The 27,074-nt window shown below is 37.0% G+C and overlaps 1 protein-coding gene across 1 annotated transcript in view; it reads right to left on the bottom strand.

Moving 5' to 3' along the window:
* The window catches only part of Srp72 (signal recognition particle 72), a 33,883-nt gene extending 13,957 nt beyond the window's left edge, over window positions 1-19,926 (bottom strand). The window contains exons 1-11 of the mRNA XM_027938075.2: window positions 19,796-19,926; window positions 16,757-16,877; window positions 14,761-14,884; window positions 13,285-13,428; window positions 13,094-13,205; window positions 8,550-8,581; window positions 6,592-6,716; window positions 6,443-6,500; window positions 3,560-3,691; window positions 2,156-2,284; window positions 1,314-1,386 (exon numbers count right to left, since the gene is read on the bottom strand). Of these exons, the coding sequence (XP_027793876.1) occupies window positions 1,314-1,386; window positions 2,156-2,284; window positions 3,560-3,691; window positions 6,443-6,500; window positions 6,592-6,716; window positions 8,550-8,581; window positions 13,094-13,205; window positions 13,285-13,428; window positions 14,761-14,884; window positions 16,757-16,877; window positions 19,796-19,904 (1,159 nt within the window). The 5' untranslated portion in view covers window positions 19,905-19,926. The remainder of the gene's footprint in view (window positions 1-1,313; window positions 1,387-2,155; window positions 2,285-3,559; window positions 3,692-6,442; window positions 6,501-6,591; window positions 6,717-8,549; window positions 8,582-13,093; window positions 13,206-13,284; window positions 13,429-14,760; window positions 14,885-16,756; window positions 16,878-19,795) is intronic.
* Between the last annotated feature and the right edge of the window lie 7,148 nt (window positions 19,927-27,074).

Here is a 27,074-nt window from a genome sequence, read left to right as displayed (position 1 = left end):
ATCCCAGTGACACGGGAGGCTGAGGGCTGAATCGGGAGGATCACCAAATTCAAAGCCAGCCTCAGCAACTTAGCAAGGCCCTAAGCAACTTAGTCAGACCCTATCTCAAAAAAAATTTTTTTTAAAGGGCTGGGGATGTGGCTCAGTGTTAAGTGTACCTGGGTTCAAAAAAAAGACAAGTGAGGAAGATAAGGAAATGTGAGGGTAACAGCGAAATCAACACTATTTCTCAACCCTGTTTTTTATTGCTTCATTTAAAAGACTTTTTGGACATTTTTTCTTAATTGCCAAACTCCCCCAGTTCATGAAATTTTAATTTCAGCCATTGTAATATATGAGATTTTTTTGACCATTTACCACCCTCATTGAGAACCAGAGTGGTCTGACAGTTTTCTATAATGAAGAAAATGTTCTTTCAAGCCAGGAGTGGTGGCAAACTCCTGACAGGAGGATTGCAAGTTTGAAGCCAGCCTCAGCAACTTAGTGAGACACTTAGCAACTCAGCAAGACCCTGTCTCTAAACATAAAAAAGGGCTAGGGAGGGGCTGGGGTTGCAGCTCAGTGGTAGAGCGCCTGCCTAGCATGCATGAGGCACTGGGATCCATCCCCAGCACCACATTAAAAAAAACTAAATAAACAAAATAAAGGTATTGTGTCCATCTACAATTAAAAACATTTAAAAGGAGGGGGGCTGGGGATGTGGCTCAGTGGTTAAGCACCTCTGGGTTCAATTCCAGGTACCAAAGAAAGAAAAGAAAATGCTTTCATCTGTGCTATCCAACAGAGCAGCTACTAGATGCATGTGGCTACTAAGTACTTCCAAGCATGGCTAACCCAACTAAATCTTAAACTTCACTTGATTTTGATTGATTTAAAGTTAGAATAGCTTCATTTGGCTAGTGGCTAGAATGCTAGACAATAATAATTCTATTAATCACTCAAGGTTGAATCAAAATTACAAAACAAAAACACTGATAGTTTTCTGTAAGAATCAAACACATCAGTTCTCATTAAATCTATAGGTGGCAAAATAAAAATGAAAGATAAAGGGCCAAGCTGAACACTATTGGAGAGTACAATGCAAAATAATCCCTTTCTCCCCAGTGATAGATATAAATATGTATGTGTAAGTATAGTCTTTTGGACAGAGGAATACTTTGCTTCAAGACTCATTCTAGCAACTGAGGAATAACCAAAAGAAAGGGCCAACTACCTCACTGCAAAATCTGTTGGTGATCTCAAGTCTACTCATGTTTGAAACAATAATTTATGCTTTACCATTATGTTAAAAGTGTAAAATAAAATATTAATACCTTGGGAAATTTTCAACTGTGCCATGGTCAGCTTAATTTCAGCTGCATTTTCTGGATGCTGATCTGAAAATTCCTGAAATTGTTTCAGTTGAGAGAAAAAAAATCATTTAATTTACACAACTGCAGATATTATAATTACTTATCACTTATCTCAGCTATATAAGATTTTTAAATTTGGAAGTCAGGCATGGTGTTGCATGCATGTAATCTCAGCTATTCAAGGGGTTAAGGCCAGCATGGGCAATTTAGCAAGACTGTCTCAAAATCAAAACAAAAACAAAAGAATCTAAGTAACAAAGTTTTGAGTAGAATTCACTGAAGAATACATTACTAAAACACAAGTTACCCATGTTCTGCAAACTTACAGAAAACAAAGCTGTAGCATAAGAATAAACCAGAGTGGGGCTGGGGTTGTGGCTCAGTGGGAGAGCGCTTGCCTAGCACATGTGAGGCACTGTGTTCAATCCTCAGCACCACATTAAATAAATAAATAAATAAAGGCATTATGTCCACCTACAACTAAAACACAATATTAAAAAAAAAAAAAAAAAAGAACCAAAGTAACCCTGGAATTTATTTACTGGTACATTTTCTATTACTTTTCCCAACAAACTTAAAAGCTTATAGGTTATTATTATTAAGAAACAAGGCCATAATTGCCTGATACCTCATTAAAAATTCAAGTATAGGTCTGGGGGTGTAGCTCAGTGGTAGAGTGCTTACCTAGCATGGTGAAGCACTAGGTTTGATCCTTAGCACCACATAAAAATAAACAAATAAAATAAAGGTAGTGTGTCCATTAACAACTTAAAAAAAAACAAGTTCAAGTATAATGTCTTTACCTGAAGTAGCTCTATTGCTTTTGTATGCTGCTTTTCACGGCAGAGCTGGGCAGCCTGGATTAACACAGGCAGGAGATGTGCAGGACTTTGGGACTGTAAACCAGCAGATATTTTGCGACACTGTTCTGCCTAGAAGACACACCCCCAACCCCCACAAAAACAATCTGGTTAAAGAAATTAAAAGAAAAGAGGAACATATGAATATACCACAGTGAATCTCCACATCATGTACAACCACAAGAAAGGATCCTAATTAGAATATAATATACTCCATGTATGTATGTCAAAATATACTGTCACGTATATCTAAAAAAATCCCAAATAGGTGAAGAACTACGCAAGCTTAGAAAAACAATGTATTGCATCTATTCTCAATTTTTTCTTATAAGAAAAAAAGATTTCCATTTACTGAATTTAAGTTATGTGTTCTAAAAGCCTTTAAAGGGAAAATTATACATGTTCATTTGAATGTATAAATTCCAGAATTTTTTTTAAAATAACATGTCTCAAGTATAAGCTTTAAAACCACAAAACACAAATATTTCTTACAAAAGTATTAAGAATAACTTGATTCGGTTCTAAATTATTACTGCCTTTCACTCTCCCAATAAAACCTTGACTCTAAGAGTATAAATTTCAAAATTTAATAAGAATGAATATTATAGTTAAAATTAGAATGCATATTACAACTAAAACTGCCTATACTTAGAAGATCCAAAAAAACTCCATCAAATGAATGCTAGAGCTAATAAATTCAGTGAAGTATCAGCAAGGCGCTAAACAACTCAGTGAGACCCTGTCTCTAAATAAAATACAAAAAATGCTGGGGATGTGGCTCAGTGGTTGAGTGCCCCTGAGTTCAATCCCCAGCACCGCCCTCTCCACCAAAAAAAAAAAAAAAAATGCTAAAGAGGATGTGGAGAAAAAGGATTTTGGTCAAATTATAAGATTATATTGCATGCATGTCAAATATACAACAACAAATGCCATCATTATATACAACAATAATGCACCAATAAAAAATATGAAGAGAAAAAAATAAAAGAGTTAGAACTGAACTTAACATTTATAATCTACAATTATGCACAATTAAAATGAAAGATGAATCTAAAATCTGTAATCATGACTGGCATCTTTGATAAGTTTGTTTTAATTCAGAGAGATCAGAACAAAGTAATGAGAAAGTCACCTCACTTAAAGATGTTAATGCTATTTTCTTCCCCTTAAAAGCCATATCCTTAAAGAGAACTGGGTAAATTACTTAAGAAAAAAAAAAAAATCTATGACATATGACCTGATAAAGAAGAAAATAAGAAAAAACATTAAAAAATATATAAATAGATTAGACTAACATATCTCATATTACAAAAAGTTCAGTTAGGGAACCAGAAGCCTATTACCTACCTGATTTGTGTACATAGCAAGCAAAGCTTTGTTAAATTCTATAGCTTGCAATTGTTTCTTGGAAAGTTTAAACTCTACTCCTTCTGCATTGGTTAGTTTCACCTTCTTCTTGGAGTCAAAGACATTTTGGTCCTGACAAAATAAAGTATATCCATCATTAATAGAATCTCCAACTTCAATTCTTTTAACACATTAAGGCCTTACTCCTCTTTCATTATTTTATATCAATATAACAAGAGAGCTTAGATGTAGTTATCTGGTTGGGCAGCTAAATCTGTCTTGGGTTATTGGTTCACAGATGTAGATAAAAATCTCTGCAATTCAAACCTACCAGTGTATATGTATTTATCCTACAATCTAGCCCCATTCCTTTAGAGCTTTAAAAAGGATTATTATTTACAAATAAATGGTTTAAGTGAGAAGTGAGCTGCTTTGAAGAATAAGATTTTTTTCTTCTTTCCATTATTAACTGCTTGTTTTGCACTTAAAAAAAAAAAAAAAAAACAAACTGAGAACCTGAGTGTCCACTATCCAAATTTTGTAATACATGTATTTATTGACAAATAGGGCTTTGTAAATAAGCATATTTACTTGCAAACAGGTGATACAGCTGTGCTTGTAAAAATTAAATTATTATGGGCTGGGGTTGTGGCTCAGCGGTAGAGTGCTCACCTTGCACATGCAAAACCCTGGGTTCCATCCTCAGCACCACATAAAAAAATAAATAAGTGAAATAAAGGTCTAAAAATTTTTTATAATTAAATTATTATACCATTTTAAAGATTAAAAGCAAAGAAAAAATCCAAAACAAATTTTACTCTTTCTCATTATGAAGTTCCAAAACAATTTTAAGACAGGCGCAGTAGTGCACATCTAGTCCCACTACTTAGGTGGCTGAGGCAGGATCAATGGAATCCAGGAGTTTCAGGCCAGCCTAGGCAACACAGCAAACCACCCCCCAAAAAGAAACCCTCTTTTCTACTTGGTTCTCTTGTGTTACTATTTTTATAATGCAATTCTTCATGCACGCCACTGCTAGACTTTTCTTAAACACTGTCATGACATTCACTTAAATATTCAAAAACTTGAATTTTCAAGGCCTACCATACCTTAATATAATTTAATAACCTATTTGTTTTTACTACCCAGCAAATATCTATACTCCTCCGTTTTCTCACTTTTCCCCCACAAACCATAAATATTTCTTTACATGTACATATGCTTGTTCTGTTGCTTAACCTTTACACCATATTCCTTCTTTGGAGTCAACTCAAATATGCCAACCCAGAGATTTTCCTTTCACCAAATATGGCAGTTATAATGTATAAAGACAAGAGCCGGGCATGATGGTGCACACTTATAATCCTAGAGGCTCGGGAGGCTGCGAGTTCAAAGCCAGCCTCATCAAACACGAGGTACTAAGCAACTCAGTGAAACCCTGTCTCTAAATAAAATACAAAATAGGGCTGGGGAAGTGGCTCAGTGGTTGAGTTCAATCCCCAGGTACCAATAAATAGACAAGGCATAGTGTGGTGGGAGCAACTTGATCCCAGCAACCAGCCTCAGGAACTTATCAAGATCCTCAGCAACTGAGACTCTATCTCAAAAAAAAAAAAAAGGTATGGCGATAATGTAGCTCAGTGTTGAAACATCTCTGGGTTCAATCATCCACAGTACCCAAAACCAAACCAAACCAAACCAAAACAAATAAGTCTACAGACAAGAAATTTAAACATGCATTTATTTTTAAAAAACATCAGGATGAATTTTAAAGTACACAATGACAAAGACTTATTATTTTGAATAAAAAATTAATAAATCTGTGAACTGAAAATTAAGTTCAATATATAAATTATATTTAGATAGAGATATGTATTTTACATAATATACTCTCCAAAATTATATATGTCAGATAAAAGGCTCCATCCTGACAAGCATTTCAAAATTCATAAACATAGGCAGTTATGTATTTCTGCCAAGATTCAAATACCAGCAGCAATGATAACCCCATTTAATGCCACCATCTCACATTTAGAGACCCTCAGCATTTTTGTGGAGGAGAGAAGCACCATCAAGACTTTCTGAGGAGAGAAGTATCATAAAGGAGCAGAAGGGACAAGCCTTGGAATTAGAGTCTTGGGATCAGGTGCTACCTCATATTGGCTATATCTTTTCAACTTTTTTCAGCCCCAGCTTAAAATCCTATAAACTGGAGATAAGGACTACCACCTAAAAATATTACTGTGATGATGAAATAAGATGGCACTTGAAAAATCACACAGCATATCAAGAGAAATCAAATGTTAGCTACTTCTATTTTCTACTACCTTGGATTTAAAATCTAAACTTGAATGTTTTTCCATTAAAATAATGTTCTAAGTTGTGATTAATTTGATTAGCACAATACTCTTAAATTAAGACTATGTATATTCAAAGACACTTGTAATATTTTCCACAGGATGAAAGGATGAAGATACAGCATGTGCCTACACCTCGTCCCCTTCCTGGAAGTGGGGGTGGATACTCAAGAGAAAAAATTTATAATGAAAACTTATGCATTGAAACTCAGTATATGAAGAAATCACATAAAACAAGCATGCATTTAAAGTTAAAAGTCCAAACAACTTATATCTCTAAGAAAGAGATTCTCTAAATGATCATAAACTTGGAGAATGGAGGCATAAAGTTCAGTCCAAGAGTTTTATTACTTGAAAACACACTGCAGAAACATCAACATTATAAGGGCTAAATACTCTCTGCTGTGATTTGCTAGACCTGGATTTTTTTTCTGTCAAGGAAAAAATAACACTTATCCTAGAATAAAGCTAGGGTAATCTGCTTTCAGTGTCATAGATATATAGGAAAATCATGGATATTCCATACCTTATTAATGGTAATGATGTTATTTGCAATTACAGCTAACAATCCCACATCAGTTGGCCTGTGAACAACAAGCAACAGTTAAAATTGAACAAACCTTTAAAGAGAAGCCTTATCCCACATAAAGGATACTTCGTTTTTAATGCACTTACTTTAGTTTTATTATCTGATTGTAAAGTTGCAAAGCCTCCTCCGTACGACCCTGAAGCTGCAGAATATAGGCCATCTGACCATGAATGATGGCCAGTTCTGCCTGTGGGTCTTCCTCAGTCCCATCCTAAGCAGGAAAAGAAACTTTTTTTTTTCCTCTAAATTTTACAAACTGATTCACATATTTTACCAAACACTTGAAAGTTTTACAATCTTTAAGAAGACATGTAATTTCAGGTATTTTCCCTGAGGGTCAGTTTTCGAAAATATAGAATTGTCACCAAAAGAGATTTTTTAAAGGAAATATGGCAAAAAGATTCTGAAGAACATGACAACAAACAGGAATACCATGTATTACTTTATACAATATTCATAAATTTTAAAAACATAATATTAAAAATGCTTCTGTGTCAATTCTACTATTAACTCTAAACCAAAAATTATAAAATTCTAATTAATAATATATAAAGAACTTCAAATACATAAGCAGGAGAAGAAACTTTTTTCCAATTTCCATAATTTTATAATTGAATGAATTCTATTAAAATCTAGGTAGCTCTCTTAACTGATGCTCTCTATCAACCCATATAATCCAATCCTTCCAGAAGTCTGGCTGATGTTCATGGATAACATGTATTGAGAGCTAAGAGGCTACTCTATTTCACCAACTCAGCTCTGTGGGGACCAGGAATCAGATTACTGTATGCTGGTGACTGTATCCTGACCAGGAATCAGATGTTTGTTCCCAAGCACATTTTGTCAGTTGTGTTTGATAAGGAAATGATAAAATGAATTTTAAAATAAAAACTATATCTATAAAAGAAGCTTGCTTCAAAAATGTAAACTGTGTAAAAAACTCAGAAAGATTTGCTAATGATAGTTTCCTAAAGAAAATTACTTTCTGATTAGTTATGAGACAAAAACTTTAGAGATCAAAAAGAAAAAGTTAACATCTATAATGTCTCTGTAATGAAACTGCTTCTCAACTATATCCCCATTTTGTTGAATCATCCAGTAAGTGAGACAACTATAAAAATTTACATATAGTGCTGGGCACAGTGACGCACACCTGTAATTCCAGCAGCTTGGGAGGCTGAGACAGGAGGATCAGGAATTCAAAGCCAGCCTCAGGAAAAGCAAGGCGCTAAGCAACTCAGCAAGACCCTGTCTCTAAATAAAATAAAAAATAGGGCTGGGGACGTGGCTCAGTAATTGAGTGCCCTGAGTTCAATCCCTGGTACCCATCCCCCCCGCTCCCCCAAAATTAAATATAGTATGTAAAATATAAAACAATTATATAATGTTATCAATAAATAACGAACTTTTATTATAAATTATATCACGATGAATATTCTATAATTACATTATAATATTATTAGTGATGTTAGTAACATGTATAACCTCTAGATTATGATTTCCAATCTACTTCAATACCCCTGTGTCAATTTCATCGAAATATTGGCAAAATTGAAACTTGGGACTTAATGAGTTAAGACATTGTTGCACTTGGGGTTGGGGATTTAGTTCAATGGCACAGCACTTGCCTACCATGCACAAGACCCTGGTTTTGGTCTTAGGCCCTGAAAAGATTAAAAAAAAAAAAAAAGGGAAAAAAAACAATATTGTACTTAAAAAAGAAAAATAAAAAGTGAAAACAAGAAATATTGGATTATATAATAAATATGCATCAAATTGCTAGGAGGACTCAAAAACCTTTAGTCCCACATCCTAAACTAAGAGAATAATTTTATATTTATATGAATTTAAAATAAAATGCTTATGGTAAATATAAATTTTTAAATTTTAGCTTATCACCCTAGACTTTGTCCAAGTTTTGACTTTGATCAAGTGACACCTATTTAACAAATTCATCATCTTTTACAAAAAGTAGGTAAATAATACAATGAAACCTCTAGTAATTACATTAGAAGTGTAAAATTTGGTTTAACAGAATACTTACAGAGTCTTCTGAAAATGAACGTCGGCAAAGATCTACAGGAAAAAAATTTTTTTAAAATTAGTATTGCTGGGTAATTCTGATTTCTTTTACCATGTCAAAAAGTAAGAACTAAATTACCGAGCAGAATATTTTAGTATAACAACAAGCAAATTTAAAATTTACATTAGCATCAAATATACTATATATATATTGATTACCCTACCTCTTTGGTACTTTTTTTTCACTTGTAGTATCTATGCTAAAAGTTTTTTTAAAGGGCATTTTAAAAATATGTAAATGTAGGGGCTGGGGTTGTGACTCAGTGGTAGAATGCTTACCTAGCATGTGTGAGGCACTGGGTTTGATTCTCAGCACCACATATAAATAAATTAATAAAAGGTCCATCAACAGCTACAAAAATTTTTTTAAAATGTGTAAATGTAATAATTATTAATTACTAAACATTGATTATAGAAAAGCATTAAATGAACAAAACAATCTTATCACCTAGAGATAAAACCAGCATTTCAGTTTTTTTTTTTTTTTTAATGAAAATGCATGGCTGCATCTTAAAACGAAAGTGGGGTATTCTGCATATTCTTTGAGCCTTTTCCCTTCTCCTACTTAATATAATGTGAACACCTATGTTATAATAAATATGAATCTATGTTATTGGTTTAATGACTGCATGGTAATCTAGTGTGTGATTATACTAAAACCTAGCTAATCCTTTACTAGTACAGAAACTCATGCTGTTTCTAATTTTTTGTTCTTATAAATATACCTTTGGTTAACATTATACAGATACATATGTGAAGTTATTTATTCCGTCAAAATAAATTTCTAGAAATGGAATTCAGTCAAAGAACATGTAAATTTAAAAATCTGCCCATCACCAAAACTGCCCATTGCGAAATCTGTACTATTTTTACATTCAAACCTACAATATATGAGAATGCCCATCGCCATATCACTGTCAATATTGGGTGTGATCAAGAAATTTTCATTTTTCTTTCTTATTCTTTTTTTTTTTTTTAAGAGAGAGAGAGAAAGAGAGAATTTTTTTTTTAATATTTATTTTTCAGTTCTTGGCGGACACAACATCTTTGTTTGTATGTGGTGCTGAGGATCGAACCCGGGCTGCATGCATGCCAGGCGAGCGCGCTACCGCTTGAGCCACATCCCCATCCCAATGAGTGGTACATTTTTTCCCACCCCAGCCCCTTTCTTATTCTTAGGACAGGTTTTCTATATTGCCCAGGCTTGTCTCAAATCCAAGTGCAAGTCTCTTGCTTTAAACTACAAAGCACTGGAACTACAGACACATGACATCATACCCTGCTTAAGAAATTTAAATTTTTGGTTTTTGTTTCAGTGCTGGGGAACAAACCCAGGGTCTCCTACATGCCACACAAGTGCTCCACCACATCCCAACCTCTAAAATTTTAATTTTTTATTTTGGTGGGGGGGAGGTTATCAGGGATTGAACTCAGGGGCATTTGACTACTAAGCCAAATCCCCAGCCTTATTTTTTATTTTATTTATAGACAGGGTCTCACTCACTGAGTTGCTTAGTGCCTCGCTTTTGCTGAGGCTGGCTATGAACTCCCAATCCTCCTGTCTCAGCCTCCTGAGCCGCTGGGATTACAAGAATGTGCCAAACTGAAATTTTAATTCGTAAATGAATATTTTTCTAATCATCATGCTCTAATCTTTGCTCTTCTTTATGTATTTATTTATTTGGTTAGTTTTTAAAGTATTGGGGATTGAACCTGGGGGTGCTCTACCACTGACCTATATCCCCAACCCTTTTTATGTTTTGTTATGAGACAGGGTCTCATTAAGTGGCCAAAGCTGGCCTTGAACTTGTAATCCTCCTACCTCAGCCTTCTGAGGCTCTGGATTGCAAGTATCACCATGTACAACTGCTCTTTATTTTAGGCTTCAACATTTAAAAGTAAAAACAGACCCCATTTCACCTTTTCTTCCCTTTCCTCATTCACTGAAGTCCCCATAACATCAGTTTTCTTGCTTTCAGGAAAAATGTGTACAGAAGAAAAATCTAAATGTTTCAGGAATTGAGATCAGACATAGCTCTATAAATTTCTCCCCAAACTTTTTTTTTTTTTTTTTTTTTGGTGCTAGGTACTGAACCTAGAGTTTTGTGCATGCTAAGTTCATGTTCTTCTTATCACTTATTTCCCCAGCCCTGTTTTTCTTAATTAAAAGCTTCATGAACCAGGGGTGGTGAGCACATCCAGCATATTGGGATGTGCTCCAAGTTTGAGGCCAGCCTCAGCAACTTAGTGAAGCCTCAGTATCTTAGTGAGATTCTGCCTCAAATTAAAAAATAAAAGGGCTAAAATGTAGTTCAGTGGTAAAGCACCTGGGTTCAATCACTGGTAGCCCCCAAAAAAGAAGGCTTCATGACCAAAAATTATGTTGTATGCAAGTATGTATATCACAATTCATTTCAATTCTATATATAACTATAATGCACCAATTTAAAAAATAAAAAATAGGCCAGACACCATGGCACACACCTGTAATCCCAGCAGCTAGGGAGGCTGAGGCAGGAAGATCCTTAGTTCAAAGCGAGCCTCAGCAACTTAGTAAGGCTCTAAGCAACTCAGTGAGACCCTGTCTCTAAATAAAATATAAAAAAAGGGCTAGGGATATGGCTCAGTGGTTAAGCACCCATGGGTTGAATCCTCATTACCAAAAAATAAAATAAAATAAAATGAATTAATTTTAAAATAAATAATTAAAAAATAGAAGGAAGACCAACAGAGGAGAAGAAGGGGGTCATGGGAGGGAGGCGACTGGGGAAAGAGGAAATACCTGGGATTGAAACAGAGCAAACCATGTTATATGCTTTTATGAATATGTCAAAATGCATCCCACTATTATGTATGTGCACACACACACAAAAGCATACCATATTATTACCTATTTGAAATAGTAGTACAATAACAACTAATATTACTAGTATAACAATAACTAGTATCTAGTTTTTTATTATAAGCCATGTACTGTTATAAATGCTTAAAATCAAGTCACTTAATTTACATTTAATATTTACAGTAATTTGTTCAAAATTCTACTCCTCAAAGTTCAGACTTTAGAGGTGGGGGTTATGGCTCAGTGGTAGAGCGTTCGCCTCATACATGCAAGGCCCTGGGTTCGATCCTCAGCACCACATATAAATAAATAAAATAAAGTTATTGTGTCCAATTAAAAAAAATTCAGACTATAAGAAATGGCTGGGCACGGTGGCACATTCCTATAACACAGCAACTCAAAAGGCTGTGGCAAGAGGATATCAAATTAGAGGCCAGTCTTAGTCACTTGGCAAGACCTTGTTGCAAAATAAAAAATAAGAAGGGTTGGGATGTCACTCAGTGGTAAAGCATTCCAGGTTCAATTCCTAGTACCAAAACAAAACAGAATGTGTAAATGAAGCCAGGAAAAGTGCTACATGCTTATAATCCCAGTTACTTTGGAGTTAGAGGCAGGACAACAAGTTCAAAGCTAGCACGAACAATTTAACAAGAAAGATCCTGTTTCAAATTAAAAAGGGCTGGGATTGTGGCTCAGCGGAAGAGCACTCGCCTCGCAAATGCAAGGCCCTGGATTCAATCCTCAGCACCACATAAAAATAAATAATAAATAAATGTATTGTGTCCAACTATAACTAAAAAATAAATATTTAAAAACAAAAAGCTGGGGCTGGGATGTTGCTCAGTGGTACAGCACTTGCCTAGTGTGAGTGAGGCCCTAGGTTCAAGGTGTGGGGGGAGGGTCACATAAATGAGTGGACTGATTTAAGGATTAGATAGAAACATGGTCAAAAACAGGCAGCCAGCTGGACCTGGTGGCACATGCCTATAATACCAGCTATTTGGGAGGCTGAGTCAGAAGGATAGCAAGTTTGAGACCAACCTGGGTAACTTAGCAAGACCCTATCTCAGATAAAACTAAAAAGGGCTGGGGACGTAGATCAGTGGTAGAGCATCCCTAGATTAAATCACCAGTAAATAAAAAACAAACCAACCAACAAAAGATCATATGACCTTAAAATTCTGATGCCTCAGTAACTTCCATTTAATAATTTCACAAATGACAAACGCAATTTTTGTTAATACTCTACAAGCCAGGCGCAGTGGCTCATGCTTGTAATCCCAAGGAGGTTGAGACAAGAGAATCAATCACGAGTTCAAAGCCAGCCTCAAAAAAAACAAGGCGCTAAACAACTCAGTGAGACCCTGTTTCGAAATAAAATACAAAATAGCGCTCGGGATATGGTTCGGTGGTGGAGAGCCCCTGAGTTCAATCCCCAGTACCAAAAAAATAAAGAAAGAAACATTCTACAAAGTTAGAATCACATTATATTTACAGATAACATTAACAGGGCTGGGGATATGGCTCAAGTAGTAGCGCGCTCGCCTGGCATGCGTGAGGCACTGGGTTCAATCCTCAGCACCACATAAAAATAAAATAAAGATATTGTGTCCACCTAAAGCTAAAAAATAAATATTAAAAAAAAACATTAAAAAACTTCCTACCTTCAGCTTTTTGTAGGATTTTCATTGCCTGGTTCAGCTGGCCTTGTCCTATCAGTGCACATGCAGAATTGTAGCACAGTTCATGTGTGCCTTCTTGGAGGCCCAAGTTCTCCTATTGTGGAGCAAAATACCAGTCAAACATTGAACATGAATGCTATTTCATGGCCATATGGGTACACAAGGGTACTCACTGGAACCACTTTTTCCCAATTGCTTTGAGCTGCAACCACTGCTGAAAGGTTTGTTTTCCTCTCTTCATCATAGTCATCTTGGGAGTTTCGGACAAGATCTCTATACACAGCTAAGCATTCATCATAACGTTCTAAACGGTATAGCTGAAGGAAAAAAAGAAGTGAAAATATCAGAGGAGACTCATATAACATTATATCTTTAACAACACAGTAATGCTTTCTGGAACCATTAAGTAGGAAACCTAATTCATCATAATAAGGCAATCAATCATCTCTTCTATAATTTGTATATAAGTTTTATATGCTGTAATACTTTCAAAAAGCTACTAGTAATTAATCTTTTCTAAAATTAGAAAATTTAGAAAAGTAATTCTATTTACCTTTCTTTTTGAAATTAGTTAAGGACTGATATGGGTTGTGAAAGAAAATCTTTCTATAGAAGGCTATCCCGTTACCTGAATCAGAACAATGGAAAAATTTTTTCCCAATACAAACTGATTACTAAGTCCCAGTAAACAAAATAAAATGTTAACAAAAAAAACTTAGTATTTCCTAGGAATTCACTATGTACAATCTTCATTTTCTATTTCTCAGAAACCAATTATTGTACAGTTGTCTCAAGTACCTACAACATAATTCCTGCTTTTTTCATTCAAGTTCTTTTTTTCTTTTTTCTTCCACTATTTGTGATCAAATTCAGGGCCTCACACATAGGGGACAGCACTCTGTCACTGAGCTACATCCCTAACTTTTTGTGACACAGATTCTCACCAAGTTGCCCAGACTGGCCTCAAATTTCCAATCCTGCTTCAGCCTCCTGAGCAGTTACACCTGCCTCTGCACTCAGTTCAAGTTTTCCTTAAAGGACAGTAATAAATGTCACTCTGGGTCAATCAGTCCACTATGTGTAACAGCAATTGGTGCCCTTCATCTACCTCTGGAATTTATCATAAATTTATTCAGTTTATAAATACATTTATGCCCTCTCATCATGAATAGCCCTATTTTAAGACTTAATATTAATGTTTCAAAATTCTTCTGGTATAAATATTTTTATTAATAAAATATATTTTAATGGTGGCAGATGTAATCACCCAAATTCTTATCCATCAGAATTTTCTTTTCAGAATAAAATGCCAATTAAATACTTGAAATAAATACTGTTTCAAATCTGTGTAAGTATATAAGCTCACTGGCCTTCATTTTTCTAAGAAGTTCAATTTTCACAAAATAGATCTTTCATTTTTCTTAATTTTCTAACTATCCTGGGAGAGTCCTTTGTTCATTGAACACTATATATACAACTGTTCAAACAAAGATCAAGAAGAGGGAATATATTCAAACCTCAAGAACTGGTTTGGTGGCCAGTTTTGTGGAGCATCAGGATGGGCTGGGTTTCCTCATCCCTGCTCCATGCTACAGGTAGTCATGCTCACCCAGAATGATTGTCAACAGGTGTTTTAAAGCAGTAATTACCACTTGTCCATAAAGTTCCTTTAATTTGTCTGTCTGCTGGTTGGCACTTTCTATTGTCTTCAAGGCATTCTCAATTCTGTTCAGCCTGTACTCACAATATGCCTTCTCAAAGGAGAGAGAGTTACTGAAGGAAAAAAAAAAATCTGGTTATTGCCTAACAATAAAAAGCACTCACTATATGCCAGACACTACTCTAAACACATGATATGTATTAATTTATTTAATCCCAACAACAAAAGATAAGGAAATTTAAAAGTTAGTGACCTGTCCAAAAAATCATAGGCTAAGTAAAAGAAAATATTACATCCATTTCCCCAGCCTCTTTTTTTTTTCCCCGACATTAACAGTTTTACTGGTCTTCTGAAACTAACAATTAAGAAGCTAACCATGAACCAAATAAACAATCAAATGTCTTAGACACAAAGAAAATCATTAATTTTAATGGGATATTTAAGAAGTTTCTCAAATGTATTACTAAAATAAGCCATATGATGTTTCTTTTAAATTGTTCAAGAAGAAAATTATTAGCAAAGAAAAAATAACCAGAAGTTAAAAGAACATAGTATTTATAATCAAACAATTGATAACTGATACATCTAGGAAAGCAGCATTACACATACAGACTTAAAAATTCATCTTGGGGCTGGGATTGTGGCGCAGAGGTAGAGCCCTTGCCTAGCACATGTGAGGCACTGGGTTCAATTCTCAGCACCACATAAAAATAAATAAATAAAAATAAAGGTATTGTGTACATCTACAACTAAAAAAAAAAAAAAAAAATTAAACGCACTTTTAAATTTCAAACATAACCCCTAGAGGAAAAGTACTATTTATCAAAACAAATGGCAATATCTTTTATTTACTTACCTAATAAACTTCTTGGAAAATTTCTCTATCTCACAAAATTGCCAATATTCAAAATTCTGAATTTAGGATAAACATGTTTAACAGTAGAAAACTGTACCCCTTTTCTTTTCTTTTTTTTTTTAATTCTGTGTGTGGTGTTGATTAAACCCAGGGCCTTGTGCATGTGAGGCAAGCACTCTACCAATTGAGCTATATCCCACACCCTCTTTTTAATAAAGTGTTAAATTTAGTTTTTAATCTGCAATACATAAGAGGTTTTACTTCTACTGCTATACAGATTGAACCTATTCCTTCTTATCCCCTCCAAGTGATTATTATTATTGTTTCTCCTTCTAGTATTTGTTTTCACAAATACAAAAAAAGTATAAATAAATTTTTATTCTCTTCCTCCTATAAAAGGAGGTGTACTATATTCAGTTCTGCATCTCAGAAACCACTGTCCCATTAATGAATAAATATGCTACAACTTAATTTCAATATGCACTTCTTTTGAGGGCTAGGCAAGACTGTAAAGAAAAGTCAAATTACAGTATCAATTCATAATATAAATTAACATTTTGTAAAACAATAAATGAAAAAAAGAAAAAGATTACCTAAAAAACCCAAAACAGGGGCTGGGGTTATAGCTCAGTGGTTGAGCGCTTGCCTTGCATGCATGAGGAACTGGGTTCGATCCTCAGCACCACATAAAATAAATAAATGAATAAATAAAATAAAGATATTAAAAAAAAAAAAAAAAACAGCAACAAACGAAACAAACAAAAAAAAAAAACAAAAAAAAAACCACTCCTACTACATAGTCTAAACACTATTAAGAACTACGATACTAAAAGATCTTAACCTAAAAACATACTTAACTAAATAATTTTCAATGAAGTTAGGCACAGAGGTCTGGCTAAGACTGCCACACCATCCTAACAACCTCTACCAGCTCTGATACTTATCCACTCTACACTTAAATATGCTTACCCTACATGTTTTGTCTTCTGTACCTTTTTCTTTTTTTTAACTTCTAAATTTTTGTTCCTATTTATGTTCCACATCTTTGTACAATTTACCTCTTTCTTACTGAGATTAAAGCTCTAATACAAGTGTTTTTAATAACTATACAACTAACTGCACCACTTACTTGGCTAACACTTTGGTGTGAGTATTGATGACATTCAAGGCTTCTTTGAAACTTCCATTCTGGATAAGGCAGACCACTTTACAGTGCAAAGCAGTTACATCATCCTTGTTGATCTGAAGTACTGGAGGACAATTTAAAGAAAGTCATTGGTGGTGGTGGGGTGTAACCAGGGATTAAACCCTAGAGCACTTAACCACTGAGCAACATCCCCAGCCCTTTTCATTATGAGACAGAGTCTAAGTTGTTTAGGCCCTTGATAAGCTGTTGAGGCTGGCTTTGAACTTGTGATCCTCCTGCCTTAGCTTCCTGAGCCACTGGAACTACAGGTGTGCATTACCACACCTGGCCAGAAAGTCATTTTTAAATCTATTCCCTTTGGGCTGGGGCTGGGGCTGTGGCTGTAGCTCAGTGGTAGAGCACCTGCCTCACATGTGTGAGGCACTGGGTTCGATCCTCAGCATCACATATAAGTAAATAAAGATACTGTATGTTAAAAAAAAAAAAAAAAAAATCCATTCCCTTTTCATACTTTTACCAAGTTTTCTGATCCCTGCCTCAAAGATGAGGTATTTCCAATTTTATTGTAATAGAAACGATGTTAAAACAGTTTAAAAAAAAAAAAAGTGATTGTCATCTGTAACTTAAGTGACAAAAAGAAGTTATGGAGGTTGGGGATACAGGCTCAGTGGCGGAGCACTTGCCTAGCATGTGTAAGGTACTGGATTCGATCCTTAGCACCACATATAAATAAATAAATAAAATAAAGGCACTCTGTACATCTACATTTAAGAAAGAGAAGAAGTTATCAATCAGACTTAATTATTGAGAAAGATATTCATGAGGCATGTGCCAAAAAAGTGCAGTAAAATAAAGCAGCAAGAAGGAAGCTATTTCTACAGTTTCTTCATCTTGGGACCCGTGCTGCATCCTATATATTTCATGACTTCACAGGGAAAGAATAATTTCATGTAGAATCAGATACAGTGCAAGCTTGCCCCCAGGTTATTTTTTGTACCAGAGATTGAACCCAGGGGCCATTAACCATTAAGCCACATCCCCAGTGTTTATTTTTTATTTTGATATATGGTCTCACTAAGTTGTTCAGGGCCTGGCTAAGTTGGGGCTGGTTTTGAACTTTTTGATCCTCCTGCCTCAGCCTCCTGAGCTGCTGGCATTAGGGGCATGAGTCACCGTACTGGCATCCCTAGATGTCTTAAAGTCTTGGGAAAATAATTTAACAACCAAATCGGTTATTCTGATATACAGAATGAGCATGAGAACATAACTTATATTACAAGGTTATCAAGAACATGAAATGAGCCAGGTGTGATGGCTCATGCCTGTAACTCCAGTGACTTTGGAGGCTGAGGCAGGAGAATGGCAAGTTTGAGGCCAGTCTCAACAACTTAGGAAGACCCTATCTCAAAATAAAAAAATAAGAGGCTGAGGCAGGAGGATTGTAAGTTCAAAGCTACCCTCACCAATGGCAAGGTGAGACCCTGTCTCCAAAGAAAATACAAAATAGGCCTGGGAATGTGACTCAGTGGTTGAGTGTCCCTGAGTTCAATCCCTGATACCAAATAAATAAATAAATAAAGCTGGAGATGTAGTCAGTGATAAAGAACCCCTGGGTCCAATCCCCAATACAAACAACAAAAACCCACAAAATGAGAATAGTTTGGAAAAATCTTACAAATTATAAATTACTATAAGAACACAAATTTACCTTGTTGGCAATGTTCCCCCAAACCATTCAAGATTCCCCTTATTTACTAAGGTGACTAAAAAGTAGTAGAAAAAAGGACTCAGGTGACCTAGTTTCAATGCCACAGTGTTTACCCTCATAATTGCCTGTCATTCCTGGGCAACTAGGAGTTCAATTTTCAATCTAAGATCCAAGGAATTTCTAGCAGTTAATATATTCCTCCAAACAAACTGTCAGCCTTTGCTGATGAAATAATTTTTGCAGAATAACTTACTACCGTGCTATTAAGTGTAGAGTGTTAGTTGTGAACCTAGCCAAAGGTTAAGTTTAGGAATCAAATAATAATCAAATAAAAAAAATATATCAGTAGATATTTTTCCCAATGTCGGAAATCACCAAAAGTGCACTGTGAGCATTCATCACTACTTTTCACACCAACTCAGCAATAGGTTGTGGAAAATTATTTATACAGCCTTGTATGATACTACCACACCTTTTATGTTACTACTGCTCTGCAAAGCTAAACTGTTTTAGTAACTACATTTCCAAATCTAACATATACAGGGTGCACCTTCAGTAGAGAAGAAAGACTGAAAACATTAAAATATACTTTCAATACTATACTGTAGTTATGTAGTAAAGAATAAAATTTAATGAGTCGCTCACAATGAAGGCTGTAAAAATTTGAAGTGATCATTTAAGTGGGGGTAGGGGGTGGGGGGCTGGGAACAGGCCAAACTTTTCTTCCGACATTATTTCAAACGTTAGTACTTTCGCATACCCAGTTTCTGGTTAAATGGCATTGGTGAGATTCTATGTGGGAATGACGGGCCTGACCTGAAGACCAGCCCTTCTCAGGTCGAATCCGTACAGCTTCCACCTTGTCAGCGCCAGCATGTCAATTACGTGTCCCAGGCACCTTCCTTCCCCCGCCCAGGCCCAAGAGATCAAGCACCCTCAACAACACTTGATCCCTCAATTCAAGAGGAAGAGCAAAAGGAAAGGTGGCGTGTTTTCGAAATAAGGCAACAGAGGACTCAATAAGAAAACAGTTCGAAAGAGGCTCCAGGACCCGCGGTCTCTTTAAATCCCTCCCTTGCGTCCCGCGGGGTGGGCAGAGAGAAGTACACGTGGCTCTAAGCAACCGAGGACCCCCCAGTTGCCCGGTTGGCCCCGAGAGGCTGCGATCCGCACCCTCCAGGCGCTGGGTCAGTGCTAGGAGAACGCAAGGGTCTCCCGCTGCGCGCGTCTACCCGGAGGTGGTCGCGCGCGCCGGAAACAGGTGGCATCCTCCCGCCGGCTCAGGCCCGCCCCAGCCTCCGCCCCACACTTACTCTTGTTGACGGTCTTGAGAGCGCGCGTGAAGTCGCCGTTCTGGCCGTAACGGTTCACTTCACTCCACAGCGCAGGCACTGAAACCCCCCCGCTGCCGCCGCTCGCCATCTTGGAGGAGACGCGGGGAAGGGCGGGGCGACCTCTGCCCCGGAAGAGGATCCCCCAGTCGGCCGCGCAGAGGGGAAGTTGGTGGTTGCTCAGCGTCGCGTAGAGAGGAGTGTTGCTCCCCTTGCGTTAGCGTCGAAACCGTAATCTTCCAGTCTCCTGGCAAAAATTTCGCATGCTTACGGTCGATATACCTTACCCCAAGGTGGTCCTGAGTGAGGAAGTGCAGGGTCCGGGAGGGGGTTTCGAAGGGGTTCACCAAATAGTTTCAGTTTCAGCGTGCATTTATAGGGCGACCGACGTGGGCCAAGTGTGGCAGGGGTGACGCTCGGCCAGAAATAAGTCTGCAGGGTGGTAAATAATAGAAACATTTGATTGAATGGCCTACTCTGCAGACATTTGTCCTGTCCGTCCTTCACAACTCCTGTCACTCTCTTCCTCCAGCAACCTAACTAACTCCTTTTTGTCCTAACGAATCTAGGTTAAAATTGCTTCTTTGAGGAAATTTTGGGCTTGCAGACTGGGCAACCTTATGGCTGTATTCTCTAAAGCTTTGTGTGCGGTGCAGATTAAACTTGCAAGCTACTAGACAAGCGCTCCACCGTTGAGCTACACCCTCAGCTCAAGGCTCCACCTGCAGCACTGATGATTCTTTAAGGACTATCTCACTCTGAGAGGTAGAGACCATATTTACTTTGCTTATACTACTGTATCCGTAGGATCTGACACCACTCCGTACTTTTTGTGAGTACCTTATCTAGTTGGTACTCAACTTTTATTTATTTATTTTGTACCAGAGATTGAACCCAGGGGCGCTTAACCACTGAGCCACATCCCCTGCCCTTTTTATATTGAGACAGGGTCTCCCTAAGTTGCTTAGGACTTCACTAAGTTACTGAGGCCCTCTTTGAACGTATGATCCTGCTGCTTCAGCCTCCTGCTGGGATTACAGGCGAGCGCCACCACACCCAGCATCAATTTTTAAATTTAATGAGATTTGCTTTATCTTTCTTACTTAATCTGTGAATTTGTTAAGGGCAAGTATGGGCAGCAACTGGCTACGCTGTATGATGTCTGCCACATTTCATGTAAAAACCATGAGAAGAGTTTGGGACTTTCAATGACTCTGGAATTATCATAGGTTTCAAGCCATGTGCCTAGATATCAAGGGTATTATCCCAGATGATATTTGGTATACTCAAAATTGTGTGAAAATGTAGATTACGCTGGATTCTTCAAAGGTGTTTATGCCCCCCCTCGTAAGTCACTGTTTAGTAGTGCTTTTATAACTTACTGACTTTATATAAGAATTGGCAGTATAAGTTTGATCTGATTCACCTTGTAGATTCTACAAATGGCTGAAAAGTCCTGGATTTCTATTTCTTCTTATTTTAATGGGAGTTTTGTGGCAAACAGGATACATATATGTAGGTTTAATCTGCTATTTTTTTAGACAGTTTTCCAAACCAGAGTGATCAAATACATGATTTTGTGTCTTACATTGTAGAGGATGGGAAGTCCAAGCTAAAAATACCAAGAGATTTGGTGTCTGGTAAGGCTGCTAAGGCCCCTGCAAAATTGATCTTATCTAGCTATGTCCTCCTCATGTGGTAGAAAGGAATTAATCTTTTAGTATATATCTGATTCCACTCTCTTATCTTCTTGATAAACTCCTAACTATGAAGCCCAACATGTGAGGTCCATTGTGATCGGGCTTACCACGTCTCCAACCCACATAGGTCTTTTGTTACTGTTAGTCAGCTTTCCATCATGATGACAAAACACCTGAAATAATCAACTTACAAAGAGTAAGCATTTATTTTGGCTTTTGGTTGTCTGTTGCTTTTGGGCCCGTGGCAAGGCATTACTTCATGGTGTAGAGTGTGTGGTGGAACAAAGTTGCTCACCTCGTGGTAGCTGGAAGGAGAGGAAGAGAGAGAAAGAGAAAACCAGGGTCCCAACATTTTCTTCAAGGACATGCCCCAGTGACCTTACTTCCTTCCATGAACACCTCCAGAAGGTTTTACCACCTCCCAGTAATTGGCTGGTAGCCAAGCCTTTATTAGGAGGACATCCAAGATCCAAACTGGGTATGCACTCGGTATCCCTCTTATATGCTATACTCCTCTAGTATTAGGTTATGTGTTGGTCCATGTTCCATACCTCCGGGGATTTACACTTTATTTACTGGAGTATTTCACTGCCTTTTGTATATGCAACTGGTATGCATTACTTTAGTTGTTTAGGTATACAACTAACAATAAAGAAGACAACCCAGCTGGGTGCGGTGGCTCCTAGCTGTAATCCCAGTGGCAAGGGAGGCTGAGGTAGGAGGGTCACGAGTTCAAAGCCAGCCTCAGGAAAAGTGAGGTGTTAAGCAATTCAGTGAGACCCTGTCTCTAAATAAAATTCAAAATTGGGCTGGGGATGTGGCTCAGTGGTTGAATACACCTGAGTTCAATCCCTAGTACCCACCTTCCCCCCCCCCAAAAGAAGACAACCTGCTATACTGAGGGAACATATTTTCCAGTTGGGAGACATAGTAAATAAACAAATATATACTGTAGTTGGGGGATATTAAGTTCTATGAAGAAAATGAAGGAAAAGCGAGAGAGTGGAAGTAGATTGTGAGGAATGAAGAGTCCCTCTTTTTCATTCACAGTGTATCTTTTTTCTTTAGCACTCTAACAGTCCCTCTTCCTTTGTGTATTCATAGTCCCCTATCCTTATTCCATGTTGAGTAATTAACAGAATGTTTTGAAATTATCTGTCCCTGGAAGACTCTGGGACTTACTGTAGGCAGAAATCAGATCTTGTTCAACACTGCTTTTCCGGTGCATGTTATAGGGTTGGGGCTCTCCATAGAAACAGATGTGGGAGATGTTTAGAAATACTTTATGAAGGATTGGCTCAGCAATTATGGAGGCTGAGAAGTCATATAATCTGCCCTCTGTCTGCATACTAGAGACACAGGAAAGCCAATATTTAAGTTTTCCACCTGCAATAAAAATTCCCCTTCCTCCTGGGCCCTCAATAGCTTGGACTATTCCTATCCACATTGATGAGAGCAATTGTTTTCTTAACTACTCTACTTATTCAATTGTTAATCCCTTCCGGAAACATCTTCAGGGACATACCAGAAATGTTTTATCAGCTACCTAAACCCCAGATCCAGCCCTTTTTATTTATGAGACAGCGTCTCAGTAAATTGCTGAGGACCTCACTAAATTGCTGAGGTTGGCTTTGAACTGGTGATCTTCCTGAGTTGCTGAGATTACAGGTGTATGCCACCACACTGTTTTATGATTTTAAAAAAGCTTTCATGCACAGTATCTGATGTTATCATCTCACCAATTCTGCAAGGCAAGCCGAAGAGAAGAGATATTCAGTTCCAATTTACAAAAAAGAGTAATGTGCTCAAAAATATTTTAATTTTCATTATCATAATGTGAGATTAACTCCAAGTAGTTGAGATATGGGAGACTTGAGTACTAAAACACTATTGAAAGTATTTTTTTTAAAGTATTTTCATGGCTTTCTATGGAGTGCTGGTCTAAAATGGCATAGTTTATGGATGCTCCATGACACATGCTGTACATACTGTACTTCTTTCATATTTTCAGAAACTAAATCAGCTGATGAGAATATTGAAGTAAGGCTAATTTTCAGAGTGAATTAATTCTACTCATATTAGCTTTTACACATAAATAGATTTTATGTGCCAGGATATACTTTATATATATATTAACTTATCTAATTCTCATATCCTTTGTAATTGAGTTTCAAAAGGCTTTAAAGCAAAAACAGGGCTAGGGCTGTAGCTCAGTGGTAGAGCACTTGCCTCACCACATAAAACAAATAAATTAAAATAAAGATTTCATTCTCCCCTTCAAAATACTGTATTTTTTAAAAAAGCAAAAACAATTCTAAGCATGCTTTTATTATAAAAGCTTAAAAACTACATTCATTGAACAATTTTTCTTCCTCTATTTATATTCACCTACAAGCCACAGAAATTATAAAACATCCAGAGATGACAAACAGGGTTGTGTAAGTTACTTTTTACAAAACAATAGAAATATTTTCAGACAAATATTTACTCTAGACTGATGAGGATATAAGCATTCTACTATGAAAGTAATGGTAAAATTGATGACCACTCATAATGGTCCCATCCACCAGTCTAAAATCTATGCTTAAAACCTTTCATGTATTGCAAGAATTGTGTTGTGTGGAGTCTTTGCTGTAGAAGAGCAGAAGAATTGAAATAGTAACCAATTCAGAGTCCAGGAAACCGAAGTATAAATACGTGTTAAGTCTGTTTTAAAATTAGCATAAAATAGAAAACTATAATTCATCTCTAGCAGTTGGCTAGAGCATAACAGCATTAGAGAAACAAAGTGTAAAATGTTTTCTCATCTCCTGGAGCTTGAAATCCAACAGATAAAGTACTACTTGTTGCCACTGAGGATTATATAGTATATGGAGACTGAAGTCTAGTAACTAATAGATTTAACTGGTAAAAATAAAGACCCTTGGGCTGGGGCTGTGACTCAGACGTAAAGTGCTTGCCTGGCAAGCGTGAGACCCAAGACTAGGTAACCCCAAAGGGATCCAGTGAAATGAATAATAGTTTGGGTATGAGGTGTCCCCCCAAGCTCCTGTATTAATGCAGGAATATTCAGAGATGCAGTGATTAGATGAGACCTATGCTGGGAGTGGTGGCAGACACCTGTAATCCCAGTTCTTGGGAGGCTGAGACAGGAGGATTTAAAGTTCAAAGCTAGCCTCAGCAATTTAGCAACCCTGTCTCAATATTAAAAATAAGAGTTGGGGATGTGGCTCTGTAACTAAGTGCCCTGGGTTCAATTTTTGGTATTAAAGTTAGGAGAAATGTAAGCCAGTCCATCTTAGTTTAGGTGTGGTATATAGATACCACAGGTATGATGTTCCCAGAGGAGGTGGGTAACTTAGGTATGTACCTAGGAAGGGGTCATCTTCCCTGCAGCCCCTTTCCATCCAATCCCCTTGGCTTCCTGGCTACCTGGATGAAGCAGCATTCCTCTTCCACACCCTTCCTTCATGATGTTCTGTCTCACATTGGGTCCAGAACAGTGGAGTCATCGGACCATAAACTGAATCTCTGAAAATGAGCCAAAATGAACTTTCCCTCAACTAAGTTGCTTGTCAGGTATTTTGGTCACAGTGATGAGAAGCTAACACACAAGTGATGAGATAGCAGTTTATTAACAGTTTGTTGAACTGAATCTCTGAAAATGAGCCAAAATAAACTTTCCCTCATCTAAGCAGTTTATTAACAGTTTGGAGGTGAGAAATAAGAATGTGTAGGAAAGGTCTTATCAAAATTTCATCTGTAGCAGATATTCTTAAAATTTTAGGAGAATCAGGTCTTTGGAGAAAGCTAACATTTCCCTGTTCTCATAAAAATACACATGCAGGGGCTGGGGCTGTAGTTCAGTGGTAGAGCACTTGCCTAGCACACATGAGGTACTGGGTTCGACCCTCAGCACATTAAATAAAGACATGATGTTCATCTACAACTACAAAAAATATATTTTAAAAAATACACATGTAAAATCTTACAAATAAGTTCAAGGTAGACACCAGATTAACATTCAGGGATCTGTAATACTCTCAGGGCTGCACAATGTGATTTCAAAATACTGGTTTATAGATTGAAGATGAATTATAATGAGGATTTCACCAATGCTTAACAAAAAGAGAAAAGACAATGTAATGAAATAATGCTAAATCTATATAAAGACCTTCTCTATATTCTGTGATTTCACCCTTCCTAAATTTTGCATGCTTTTCTATGAACTTATAGGCACAGTAGTTGGTATTGGAAAGTGGCAGGTAATCACAAGCTACCCATGGTATACATAAGAAACTAATCCTGCCAGGCCTGGAGGCACACCCACGTAATCCCAGCAGTTTGGGAGACTGAGGCAGGAGAGTTGTGTTCAGAGCCAGTCTTAGCAGTTTACTTAAGTGCTGAGCAATTTAGAGACCCTGTCTCTAGATCCTCAGTACCAAAAAAGAAAGAAATCGTCCTTTAAGACCATTGGCAGGGAGGGGTGGCAGGCAGCTGCTGGGGTTATGGCTCAGTGGTTGAGTGCTTGCCTAGCACATGTGAGGCACTGGGTTTGATTCTCAGCACCACATATATAAATAAGTAAATAAAAGTCCATTATCAACCAATACAAAAATGTTTAAAACAGTATTAAGAGGACTATTGGGAAGGTGCCAGTAGAGCAACAGACCAAGAGAATAGGAAGGTTAGCAAGGGGAGTCAATTTACTATTGTTAGGTTACCCATTTCAAATAGGAATGTGATGAGCACAAGAAAAGCAAAAACACTGCAACAGAATCGACTTGGGTCAAATCACAGCTAAGATCCAAATAAAACACAACTGACCTCTTAGTAACCAGTGCTTCTACAGAGGTGCATCCTAGTTACTCTTATATTAGCCAAAAAACCCCTAATATTATCAACAGGGAGATCCAATTTCTGCAAATGATGGTAGGCTGGTGATTATTAGTGTGGCTAAAACATGTCTTATTAGAACTAAAAGAAGTTTATGACCCACAGATGCACCCACCATCTAACTTATGCTTTGAATATAGCCCTTGCTGCTCTGCCACTGCAACTTATTTTTAAAATGGAGGTGTTTTTCTTCCTCTCTCCTTGATTCTCCTTAATCTCAGGAGAAACATGACTACCTCTCTTCCCCATTTTAGGCAGATTTATCTGTCCTTGAGTACTCACCCACTATAGGAAAGGAGTAATTCAGACTTTGGGGATGGTAGCAGAAGATCTCAGAAATGACTATCCACCTCCCATGTTAATAAGTGAATTATAACTCCAAGAGTCACCTCTTTAAAGCTTCCTGTTCCTGCTGATGGGCAGAATCACAGCTTCTGGGACAGGAGTCCCCTGTTTCTCCTTTGCTAGCAAAACATAAAAACTTTTTTCTTTTTCTCAAAACCATGCCCTCATTATTGGATTGGCATTGGGGACAAGGACTGAGCATTTGGTAACAACCATATCAAGTTTCACAGTTAAGTTGAATTCAGTCTTTCATTTGGGATGGCAAAGGTGACTACTTTTCTTCCTGTGGGGAAATGTCCTGATAAACATCAGAGAAAGTA

The sequence above is a fragment of the Marmota flaviventris genome, chromosome 7, assembly GCF_047511675.1.
Source record: "Marmota flaviventris isolate mMarFla1 chromosome 7, mMarFla1.hap1, whole genome shotgun sequence".
Lineage (NCBI taxonomy): Eukaryota > Metazoa > Chordata > Mammalia > Rodentia > Sciuridae > Marmota > Marmota flaviventris.
The sequence above is the reverse complement of the archived record's forward strand: the minus strand, read 5'-3'. Positions and strand labels throughout refer to the sequence as shown.